Source organism: Malaya genurostris, chromosome 1 (assembly GCF_030247185.1).
Source record: "Malaya genurostris strain Urasoe2022 chromosome 1, Malgen_1.1, whole genome shotgun sequence".
NCBI classification, from domain to species: Eukaryota; Metazoa; Arthropoda; class Insecta; order Diptera; family Culicidae; genus Malaya; species Malaya genurostris.
Genome location: NC_080570.1, coordinates 36,896,327 through 36,908,882, shown reverse-complemented (window position 1 = coordinate 36,908,882; position 12,556 = coordinate 36,896,327). Strand labels below are relative to the sequence as shown.

At 41.3% G+C, this 12,556-nt stretch overlaps 1 protein-coding gene and 3 non-coding genes across 5 annotated transcripts in view; 1 reads left to right on the top strand and 3 right to left on the bottom strand.

Annotated features, from left to right (window-relative positions):
• Window positions 1-12,316, top strand: part of LOC131437249 (rootletin) — a 70,189-nt gene extending 57,873 nt beyond the window's left edge. For both annotated transcript variants that reach the window (XM_058606484.1, XM_058606476.1), the window contains exons 7-13: window positions 1,477-2,158; window positions 2,434-3,304; window positions 3,366-3,551; window positions 3,611-4,256; window positions 4,315-5,488; window positions 5,553-6,178; window positions 9,217-12,316. In XM_058606484.1, coding sequence (XP_058462467.1) covers window positions 1,477-2,158; window positions 2,434-3,304; window positions 3,366-3,551; window positions 3,611-4,256; window positions 4,315-5,488; window positions 5,553-6,178; window positions 9,217-9,298 — 4,267 coding nt within the window. In that variant the 3' untranslated portion in view covers window positions 9,299-12,316. The remainder of the gene's footprint in view (window positions 1-1,476; window positions 2,159-2,433; window positions 3,305-3,365; window positions 3,552-3,610; window positions 4,257-4,314; window positions 5,489-5,552; window positions 6,179-9,216) is intronic.
• Window positions 380-452, bottom strand: Trnar-ucg (transfer RNA arginine (anticodon UCG)). The gene has a single exon. It is a non-coding gene; the product is annotated as a tRNA-Arg (tRNA).
• On the bottom strand, window positions 1,341-1,412 carry Trnah-gug (transfer RNA histidin (anticodon GUG)). The gene has a single exon. It is a non-coding gene; the product is annotated as a tRNA-His (tRNA).
• Trnag-ucc (transfer RNA glycine (anticodon UCC)) lies at window positions 2,218-2,289 on the bottom strand. The gene has a single exon. It is a non-coding gene; the product is annotated as a tRNA-Gly (tRNA).
• Window positions 12,317-12,556: the final 240 nt, after the last annotated feature.

Below are 12,556 nucleotides of genomic sequence, written 5' to 3'. Positions count from 1 at the left end.
ACGGTCTGTTTCAAAATCCGCAAACGAAGATCCTCGTGTTGGCCTCCCGTTGAACGATTGATTGGACGTTCATTAGACCAATGATCCAACGTATTGGACCAATGAAGGACAACCGTTGAACGTTTTTTCTAAGAGGGCAGAAACGTTATATAATCCTTCAAAACTTTTTCAAAGTCCCCTCAATTCTTCACTGTCACTGAATGTCAACATAGACTTGTGAGGGATCTTTTCCTGTTGCTGTGACCTGTATGGTGATGTCATATTTTCACAAGAAGATCTGGCCACGCTGTGGGTGTCACGTAATTTAGTTGAGAATTATTCCACTCAGTAAAATAAATGCTATTCGGTTCAGATTCCGAGTCGCGAAAAAAAACCTTGACGACCGTGACAGGACTCGAACCTGCAATCTTCGGATCCGAAGTCCGACGCCTTCTCCATTAGGCCACACGGTCAGATTGATCGAGGGTGGTTAGAGGTAGTTTTCCGCTATGGCTCTTTGCTTTTGGAAGAGACGCATGTGTTATGTGGGAAAGACGAAGACAGAATGAACATGTTTTCCAATTGGATTGTGTTGGTATGGATGATAGATTCATTTAAAATTTTTGTTTTATATTATTCCGACAAATAACATGACTGACGCTAAAGATCGGGAATGGTTAATTTCGCAATTTTGAACTTTTCAACCAATATTCTATTTGCACGAATCAAAATTCCCAATTCTATAAAAATATATTTTCGATGCATTATTGAATCATCTGTCAGATTACTGCATAGGCCGGGGATCACGCTTTGCTGTTTCGAATTCTGCTTGGAGTTTTCAAAAGCTTATTAGTTTTTCATACGTTTGTTCCAGTGAGTGTTTACAACGATTTTCGTAAAATTTACAGTACTTACTAGAAATCGAAGATTTCTTGTGAAGAGTTGAAAAGTAAACGCCCAAACGGCTCCGTAATGAATAGAAACAGAGAGCGTAAAAAAAGAGAAACTCTGTCATTTGCTGTTTACGGCCCTTTGGAAAACTCACCGGGAATTATTAAATTCGAAACTTGAGTCATCCACTCACGGGAAATGATGTTGGTAACTGAAACGAACCAAGAAGGAAACAGTCTATCATGACTAATTCTTCTTTTCCGTTTTTAAATTGCGAAAAACTGATTGTCTATTGTTGTTACATACATTCACACAAAAAATATTTTTTTGAAAGATTTATTTCGAATCACATACACACTGTGATACACTAGAATATTACAATAATTGTGAATAAAAAGTGTTTATAGAAAAGTCAGCCGCCATTCAACTCAAGAAAAAATTGTCCCGCCCGTGACAGTGATATTGCACACTGCCGTGACCAGGATTCGAACCTGGGTTACTACGGCCACAACGTAGGGTCCTAACCACTAGACGATCACGGCTACCGGGACGTACTTATCGAGTAAACAAAAGCTATATAAAAGTAATTTTCTATTCCATTTCCAGAGCCGAAGAAGAACGTTCAAGCCGCTTGCGGGAGGAAACCATTACCCTACGGGAGGAATTGAATAAACTCTACCTGTCGCGTGATTTGCTCGAACAACAACGCATCGAATCGGAAGGCTTACTTAATTTGATCGAGAAACAAAAGCTGGATCTGGAATATGAGTTGGATCGAGTATTGGGCGAACGGGACGGATTGCAGATGACACTGGAGAAAAAGAGTTCCTCGAATGAACATCTCGAAACGGAAATCAAACAACTGAAGGAATCGGTCGCAGAGCTAGAGCAGGAACGCGATAAACTGAAAAGCAACGTGTCCGACCAGGCGGTAGATTTAGCTGCTCTGAAGAAGGAACTGATTTCGGCCGAACAGACCCGGCTGGATCTGGATTCCGACAAGCTGACCATCAGTGAACGGCTGAAGTGTCTCGAGATGGAAAAAGATAAAATCGAGCAGGAACTGAGCTGTGTTGGTCGCGAGAGAAACGATCTGAACAATCAAATAGCAACGATCTCTCGGAAGAAGGAAACGATTGGAGAGGAAGTGATGCGTTTGAGGCAACGACTCGAGCAGGCCAATGAAATGAATGCTCGGCTGAACCGGAATCTGGAGGAACTGGTCAAGGAAAGCGAGGAACGGGCCGTGCTTATCGAAGTACAGGAAAAAGATTTGCAACGTTTACAGGTGAGCTTGAAGCAATTATTTTATCCATTGACGAAAAGACGAAGAGCAAAAAGAAATCCTGCGTCGGCCGGGAATCGAACCCGGATCAACTGCTTGGAAGGCAACTATGCTGACCATTACACCACCGACGCTGTACGTTGATTGGTTCCCAAGGCATATTATCTTCTTGTTATTTTTCTAGTACATGTTTCCGAGACACTGAAATAAATCGTGATCGTTATTTTGACCAATTTCAAAGTTCATCGTTTTTTTTTTGCTTTCTATCACAATTACAGGAACAACTAGCTTCCCTTCGTAGCGAGAAAGATTCGTTGGAAGCGGTACTGTTCGATACCAATACGTCTCTGGAGGAAGCAGAAACTAGAAAAGATACACTGGAAAGGGAAAACCAGGATTTGCTCATCAAACAGGAATCGCACAAAGCCCTGATAGCCCGGCTGAACAAGGATTTGGAAAATGCGGAACGTCGGGCACAGGACATCAAAATACAACTAACTAATGCAGCTGCGAACCAGGAGGCAGAATTTCTACAGAAACTGTCGAACCTGCGCACGTTCGGGGAGGAAAATATAAAAAAACTGAACGATGAGAAGGAAGCGATTCGCTGTTCGTTGGAAAAACGAATGAGTCAAGCGTTGCAGGCTCTGCAAGAATCCAAGGATGCCGAAATTCAAACCCTGAAGGATCAATTCGAAGCACTGCAGTTGCATCTGGAAGCACTGAATCAGCAGCACGAGGAAACGATTCTTCGGGCCGAAAACGAAAAACAACAGGCCCTGTTGATTGCCCATCGGGACAAGCAAGCCGTCATGGAGCGGTTGGACGGTGTTACGCGTGATCTTAAACTCGAGCTAGACAACAGTGATCGGTTGAAGCGAGAGATGAGTGCCCGACAGGAGAAGGATCGTACCACGATCGGTTGTCTGCGCGAAGAGATTTCCAAGATACGAGCGAAAATGGAGGAAGCTCGTATACGAGCCGAGGAAGAACTGAACCGGCTGGGAGTTCTGCAAGGGGCTCTGCGTGACGAGAAGGATATTGCGCTGAAAGAGATTGAAGAATTGAAAGTTCAAACGAGACTGGTTGAGGATCGGTGCGACACGGTCAATTTACAGCTGCAGGATACGCAACGGAAGTTGAAAGAAGGTTAGTTAGAAAATAGCTCGTTGATTTTCGTTTTTCTCATCGTGGATTTTTTGATTTCTAGCTGAAAATTGTATTGACAGTACCAGGAAGGAATTGACCGACACTCGTAGAACATTGACCGACAGCAACATCGAACGGGACAAGTATGCCAACAGTAATAAAGAACTGCGAGATCATGTCAAGCGGGTTGAAGGACAACGTCGAGAACAGGCCAGATCAATGGATGATGCTCTGCAAAAAATCGCAGGTGAGTTTTTGATTCTTCTAATAACATAGAAAAAAACATTCTAATGAATCACGTTTAAGGCCTCGAGGAATCGCGAAACTTGCTAGAGCAGGAAAAAGTTCGACTGCAGACGATCCTCAAAGAAACGGAAAACAATATGACCAAAACGTATCAGGAGCTTTCGGCCGCCCAGAGTAACCTACAGAAGTTCCAGACACAGTCGACGCAGAACGACGCTGCCGAGAAGGAACTGCAGGCTCGGCTGACGAATGAGTCCGAGGAGAAGGAACGAATTTTGCAAGAACTGCATCAGATCAAGAAACAGATGGCCGATTTGGAGGGTTCGCTGTGTGCTACCCGGCAGGAGCTAGGTCGAGCACGATGCAAGGCTAATCAAGACGAACATCGGTTCCATCAGCGTGAGCAAGAGCTTTGCGCAAGAATCGAGGATGGCAGAGGGCGTGAGAAACGACTGGAAGATCAGAAGCACAACTTGGAAGTTTGTCTGGCGGATGCTACGCAGCAAATTCAGGAACTGAAGGCACGTTTGGGTGGATCCGAAGGTAGGGTACGAGCCCTCGATGAACAGTTGGCTCAATTAGATGCCATTAAGAAGGATACAGAAAATAAACTGAGTTCGATTGGTCATACGCTGAGAAGAATTGCCGGTATCCAAATGGATGGTTCGGTTAGTTTGCCGTATCGGCTTTTAAGTCCGTCAAGAAGGTATGCGAGGTGAAATTATTTGTATCAGAATGAATTAAAATCCAAATCTTTTCATCAGATATAGTCCAGCAAGAGGTCGAAGCGAACGGGACGAGTTACAACATCACCATCACCATCACCATCATCATCATCAACCGCACGATACCCGTAGTTTGTCCGGTGATAATGCCATCATCGACGTTGATCCCGAGATGGTTCGCAAGGGCGTACGCACTCTGATGCAGCAGGTCGCTCAAATCGAACGCGAAAGAGACGATGTCAAGGTGCAGCTTTGTTCGGCCAAGAAACAACTTCAGGAAGCCAGTGACGGTCAGGTTCGGTTAGAAAGTAAAATCTGCAAACTGCAACAGCACAATCGAGCTGTTCATGACGATAAAATTAACCTGGAGGCAAAGTTGGCCCAAAAGGTAAGTGCACTGTTGGCGACGGAGGAAACGCTGCGACAGAAAACCGATGAATTGACCGTTACCCGAGAGAAAGCCGCCCACCTGGAGCAGTCGTTGGGAAGTACAACGGAAGAGAAGGGTCAACTGGAAGAACGGCTGGAAAAATGTCGTCAACATGCGTGTAGGCTAGAGTCCGACAAGCGACATCTTCAGGACGAACTGACCAGAACCGAAGGTCGTGCGTCGAAGTTAGATCTACAGCGTGTGGCACTGGAAGGAGACATTCAACGTCTTCAGATGGCACTCCAGGAGAAGGATTGTACCATCAGAAACGTCCAAGAGCGACTGGAAAATCTTCAGCGGACCAGTTCTCAGCTTGAAGATCGTTGTACCGCTCTCAAGAGTACGGTTGATCAACTGAAGGAACGGTTGCAAGCGGCTGCAATTACCGAAACTGAGTTGCGCGGGGAAATCGCTGGATTGCATCGACATACCTCCGATCAGGGACACACTTTTGCACTGGGACAAGATAAACTGAAGCAACTGCAGAAGTCTCTGACCAACAGTGAAAACGAACGTCGCATCCTTTCGGAACGTTTGGATGCTACGCAGCATACGGTGAATGAGCTCAGACGCAATCAGCAGACCGCACAGGACCAAACGCAACGCCTACAGGAACAGTTGGCAGAGTGCGACGTGCAAAAATCAGCACTGGAATCACAACTGCGGTTGGCCAAGTGGAATCAGGAAAATGCGGAACAGTTTGGCAGTACCACCGGTGGCGATCAGGATCTTGCACGTCAGTTGGTAAATTCGCAACGGGATCGCACCGAACTGCGAAATAAGGTTTGTTATGAGTGCTGGTGTAAATTTTACCATTTGATAATGAACGGTTCGGTTCTACTTGCAGGTTGAAGCTTTGCACGAAAAGGTTCGCCATTTGGAAAATGAAAGACGCGGCTTGGAGAAGGGCAGCAAATTTTCCGGCCATGTGCAGTTCGATCGGTCGGAAAAGATGTCTGCCGATTGTGGTGAATTCGATTCAAACCGATTGGAATCGGGTAGCATGGGCGGGTCAACGTCAACAGGTTTGAAGTTCAGCTGTGGTCTCGATCATACCCAGATCGAGCACGAGAGCCGTGAGCTGCGAATGAAAGTACGTCGCCTGGAGACGCTACTGGCGGAAAAGGAAGCCGAGCTGGCTAGGGCTAAAGCAAAATCCCTGGAGTCCCCTTTGAAAACTGGAGGGTGTGGAAGCGGTGACGTGGAACGCTACCGAAGTGCACAAATTCAGGCGGAACGATTGCTGGATGCCAGAGAGCAATCGCACCGGCAGCAGGTGTTACGGTTGGAGAATCAAATTTCCATGCTGAGAGAACAACTGGCTCAGGAAGCCAAGCGCCGACAGATGTATATCCTGAGAAGTTCGCGCGCCGGCAGGGAGATGCAACAGTTGCGACAGACGCTGGGAGATTCGTTACGAAATGTGGCTCAGGAACCGATCGATTCTACGCTGCTGGAGTGTGAAGCACGACGGTAGGTGTTTTGACGTGAATTCGTTTTACTTTACTTTTCAAAATTCGCCCCTGTGGAGAATGGGTAGAACTTAGTCGTGAATATCAGCAATTTATGATTGAATTTTCAACAGTGTGTGATAACCAGAAATAACTGAAAAATTTAGCTTTCTCAACTATTTGGAAACAATGAGGAAAACTCAACGCGCTTGCTGCGTTTTTTCGCATTTGGGCGACAGTTTTGAGATAGTTTCAGTCGCCTTCATCCAGCAACAGCAAACACAGACTTTCTGCGTGGTGTGAAGTTCATTTGAATCGGACTCTGGAACGGAATTCTAAACTTAAGTTAAGGTTTATAATTTAGTTTAATATTTTAATTTCAGGTTCAAATGTTTAAACTAACACTCTAGGACTGAATTTAGTTCTATTAGTTTAGATTATTCTGTGAAAATTTCAGAATGATGCATTGACTTTAGCGGTCGGGAAAGTCTTTTTTCTGAAGGAAGAATTGCATAGCTGAAAACGGCAAATTTCAACTTGTTCATAGAATATCTCGCCTTCAAACAATGTCTAGATAGTTTAATTTAGATGCGATACATATATGTTGTCGCGATAAAAATGAAGTGAAATTTATTTTTGCGAAGGTAAGTCGATTTCTATGGTGGCGCCATTTTAGTTCTCTGGTAACGTAACGAAACATGAGAGAAATAAAATCGGCTCAAAAGGCCACGTGGTTATACGCGACCTGCTGGACTCAGGCCTTAAGTTCGGAATTCGTATCCAAAATTCTGATTTAGTCATTCTGGAACTCTAAATCTGATCCATAATTTATTTCCAGAATTCAGAGCCTGCATTCTGGAATTGAATTCGGAACTAAGACGGGTTCTGGAACTAGATTTTGGAACTGAGTTCAGATCCTTAATTCAGGTTCGGAACTCAAGTGCAGAATTCAGTTCTAGAATTAAATTTTGGAATCTGAATTCTGAAAATAAGTTCAGTTCAAGAAATTCTACAACTTAACTCGTGAAATGAATTCTTGATCTGGATTTTGTAACTGAATTCGGAGCCAGTTCCAGGTTTCGAGTTTAGTTCTTAAATTCAGTTCCAGTTCCTGAATGTCAATATCTATACATCTCTGGAAGGTAAGCAGTAAAAGTTGAGAAATTCTCAATTAACTAAGACCTACGATTATTAATGTGAAAGAAACATGCTAGTTTTATTCGTATTCACGTCCTCTAGTTATGTCTATGGTATTACCTACTCGCTTTTTTCTGTTTTTATTGTTCTTACATTCTGTTCGCTGAAGCTTCTTCAGCTGGACCAATCAGATACCATATTACCATTTGGCATGCAGTGGTGTACCTGGGAATTTCAAGTTCAATGACGTTGAAACTAGGTTCGGAACTGTCTTCAAACAAACGGTTCGACAGCAGCTGTTGTGGTATATTACCCAAATTTTGCACAATCCGGCGTGTGACGACATGCTTTAGAGTTCTTTCTTCGTTTTATTTATCAATTCCCTCTCAGTTCTTGCGACAAAATTGTTGGAGTAGATCTTACGTTTCAGTTTGGCCCAGAAGTTTTCGATGGGACGCAGCTGGGGGACGTTGGGCGCCAGATCCGGTCAGAATACCGCGTCTTCACCCTTCTGGTATTTCTTGATGAACGACGCAACTTCCGGCACGTATTTCGTACTGTAAATTCCCACGTTCACGACCAGTCCGGAGCGAAAGAAGAGTTTTCGCTGATAGGTCTTGTCGTCCAACATCACCGCCATGTCGCGATTCACCGAAAAATCGAGTTGAACATCTTATTCAGCCGCTGCCGCTGAGTCATTGCCTGCACCGCCGAATCCAGTGGATGCGACTTCCCCTTCCTGACATGTTTGTTCGTGTTCGCCAGAGATGCCAGGTAAAAATTTCAAATATCTACAGACAGGGTCTGTAAATCTGAAAAAAATCTGCATTCAGCAAATATGTCTTGCTGGCAGCAAAAAAAAAAAAAGGTCGCGGAAATTTCAAAAGGCTGTAAAAGTCTGCACAACAAAAAATGTCTGCAGCACTATACCCCAAATCTGCAGATTTACAGACAAATCTGCAGACCTGGCATCTCTGGTGTTCGCCACGTTTGACATTTGGGCGACACTGTTTGACCGGTTGCACCTCCCGTCTAAACGCACGTAGCGATGTAACCACTTTTCCCTCGGTATTTCTCTTCAGCTTCCTTTGAAGCTTTTTTGCGCTTCGATGCTCTGATTGCTGTCTAATAGTGTCAAGATGTTATAATTACCGGAACGGGTGTATCTGGCGTCCATAAAGTGCCGCACGATCTCCGTTTTAGACGCGGCGGGGTTCAGTTCTTTGGAGTTTTTTCTCTGTTTTTTTTTCTATCACGGTTACGTCGTTTTCGCTTGTGAAAATTGAAACTGACTCACGGTAGTTTCATCAAACAAACACTTTTCATGAAACTGTGTTAGTTGAGTTTGACAGCTGTTAGGGTGGAAGTTGAATTAGGTTTGGCATCAAGCGAAAACGACATTAGAGTTCGACTGATAGAGCTGTCAAATTTTGTCTGCTGATTAATGGGTTACTATGATTGATTTTGCATCTACATCAGTTTTACAAATTACAACGATTTTCTTAAATTTTTCCAAACTTGCGGAATAGCGGAGTAGCGTCTTTGATTTCTGGAGACATTTAGGATTTATAATAACCGAGACAATAATACATGCGAGTCTTGTTTGTTGAAGATTGGAGTCAGGACGACATTCGAACAGTTTAGGAATAGCATTTAGAGGAGTGAAAACCAAAAAGTAGTTATTTGTATCTGAGATTGTTTCCAATGTCACGTTTATTTCGTAAATATTGTTTAAATTATGTAGAATATGTCCTTTGTTTACATCGTTCGACGTTAGACAGCGAAGAGATAATTGTTTTGTTTTGAATCTCGAACGAGCTTTAAGTGAAATGCAGTCTTGACGTAGGACTATGTCTTTGATTTCTATACAGGGGTTGCAAATTTAAAATTCGCACAATTTTAACCGTACTTCATTCGTTTTAGGTTGGACACAGCCGTTTCGATGAGTTTACCGCCGACGAGTTTCCGAGACTACGATCGTAGCCTGAGCCCGACCTATCGTTAAGCGGTGAGTCCGAAAAAAATCAAACTTAAACATCATCGCAAGACCAACATACCGCCTTACCAAAATAAAATAGCTTTGCAAATTCGCAAAGTTCATCAGAAAATGTTCGTAAAGTTAAAATGCAGACAAGATTATTGATTTTTGAAACAGTTTTCTACATAAACGGATCTCTATAAAGTAAAGGAAAAATATTTATTACAATCCATGCGCAATTAAGATATTATAATACATGCATTTGTTGGTAGTTAGTTCCTTGAGTAGTAAGGATACGTATTGAAATGATAAATAAGAAACATCGAAAGTGTTTTCAAGTTTTCACACACTAATCATTAACTTGTTTAATATGACAACAATCAAAACTACATAACTCGACTCACTAGTCTTCTTTTCGCATTTGGAAAAGAAGATATGTTGCAATCGTATTTAATATAAAACCAATGATATAACCGAATAGAGCTCAAACCGTTTAACTACATAACTTCTAAATAGGATTGGTTCCATCTATTCTTCTTTAAGAATATTTTGCGGAATCGAATAACGCCACTTTAGCTGTTAGTTTGGATTGAATGAATCAGTACAAAACACGTGTGAAAAGCTTCGCGGCACTGATTTTACTCTGGGGTCAAATTCATATGTTCAGACCCAGAACAATGTTATTCCGAGTGGAAAATGGAAAACTGTCCACCGAGACCGCGATTTCACAAATCAATAACTGCCGCATACATACCATTTCTATAAACTTAAACATTAAAAAAAACTAATTACAAATAGGCTTTTTGCAGCTCCTGACCACTTAGAATAAAGTAGTACCCGAGGGGGACGACAGATCCGGATTATACAAAAGAAATGAAAAAAGTCGTCAAAATATAATGAAATTGCATTTACCTCTAATAAGACATCTAATCGTTCAAAAGCGTATCTAACCGTTCAGAAGTGTGTCTAACCGTCAGTAAGAAAGTCGAAGCACATGCGATCTCCAGAAGAGTTTTTTATATTTATTAGTGACATTTAACGAGTTGTCAAGGTGGATCAATAAATCAAGAATAGTGAAATTGTGTTTTTAATGTATTGTATTCATTAAGTGGATAGTTTGATTTGTTTGACAAGAATTCGAAACTGCATGATCTTTAGGGGCATAGGAAAACCTGATCATGAGCAAGGATCTATTAATGAAATGGATTGGTTTCCTTTATTCGAAAACATGGAAAATCCGAAACATTTCGTTTGTCACATTTGGAGAGGTATTCTTGAGATTCGATAGTGAGAGCTCGATAAAAATGAAAATATTTGCATACATGATTATTCTGTGCTGCTATACTGCTTATGGATTCTTTATCGAAAATTATTAATATTATTTGTTATTTATTATTAAAATTATTAAAATATTGATATTTGTTTTGTATTACTTTTGTATCGCAACTATTATATTCTTAAGATCCCCAGTATTTAATGAAAATGACTGAACATCAATCAAAAGTTTCTTAGATCAATTTGTGGTATGAACTTTTTATAAGATCTCTATCACTGCTTCCTTAATACTTAATACTGCGACAACAAGCATTTTCCAGGCATTTCTGGGGGCATTCATCCCTGGCACAACGTTTAAGGGGGGGAAGCGAACCAATCCTTGAGAACTTTTGTTTTGCTCGTCCAAGTGATCTCTCCGGAGATGCAGCTCAGTCTCATTACACCAACGATGGGGGCAGCAAAACTTATTTTGCCACGGGTGTCAAATTTCCTCGGTAACACACTGACCATAATAATTGCTATTTGGCTGACAGTAAAGGCTTATTTACTTTCGAAATATCTCAACATCCAGTACTTTTTGTGACTGTAATAAGAAAATAGTTATCGACATTCACGAGTATGAAAAAGAGGAATTACATCTCACGAGTGTGCTGTGTTTAACTTCCTAGAGCTGCGTTGAATTTTCTGTTGAGACAGGTTCTGTATTGGATGCTTCTGTATATATTTGAAATTTACTAAATCTTCTAGAGAACTTTTACTTCAAAGACCGCTGGTTGACTAGAACACATAGTCAACATTATAGTAATTCGTACGTTATCCTTGTCCACATTGAAAAATAATCCTACAAATTATTGATTTCAGTACACTATTCAGAAAACCTCAATTAATAATTATTATATATATACCGTGACCACTTGAGAGTTACCATGGGTTCTGTGTATCAATTTTGGAAATACACGATTTTTTTCTAATTATAGTGTCAGTTTTATTTACATATGTAAATACTGGTAATAATAATAAGGTATAAAATCTCCATGGTTATAGTTTCAACCAGCAAAAACTCAACAAAAGACGATCGATCCGTCTCCAACCGTTACTATGTGTAACAAAGATGAACAAGTGTCTGCAAAGATATGCACAACTGAAAAAAGAGGACAAATCCTTTTGGATCTGAATTGCATTTGTTAAGTGTCGTCCCCCTCGGTAGTACCAATAACCTACAATAATACACGGCTACAAATATACTGCCCATACTTGCATGTCAGTCCCATGTGGCCTACTAGGTTTTACTCATTCTTGACATACCCTCACAGAATAAGTCGGATGAACGTTTGTCCTCTATCAGTGGTTTGTTTACATGTTCATTCCAATTTAAATTCATTCGGATTTTTGACGTCAAAGCTAACCTCAAAATTGTTTTCATCCTCGTAAGGCAACTTGATTCAATACTAGATAAAGCTCATGTTAACAGTCTTACTGAACTATCAAGGATGGATCGCTGCTAGTTTCGTAATAGATCCTATAATTTAGATAATAATGCTTTCTGGAGATGACGAATCCTGAAATGGGACTGGTATGTTGCTATAGGCAGTTCACATGTAGAATAGAATTAGTAGATGAATTTCAATCAGTAATTATCACTGCCAATCCTTTGCATTACATTGAAACTACCGTTCTTTTTTATCATAGGCCCCCAAACTAGTAGATTTAGTAGACTCGAACAACAAATAGTCAAATAGTGCAAGACCAAAAATAGAAAACATAAAATCCGTTGAGAATCTAATCATTTTTCTTGAATTGATGAAAATGTTCTTAAATTTGTATTGTAACAATGATGAGTATAAGCGCTATTTAATCCACGATTGTTTGAGATTGTTTTACTACTTGATTCAAAAGCATTCCGAAAATGTCCATAATTGTTTTCGTATTGTGTGTTCAATCTGTCCTAAAGCCAGCTGTATGGTGTTTTTTTTAATAATATACCGACTGGTCCCTTGACTCCAGGCAGAT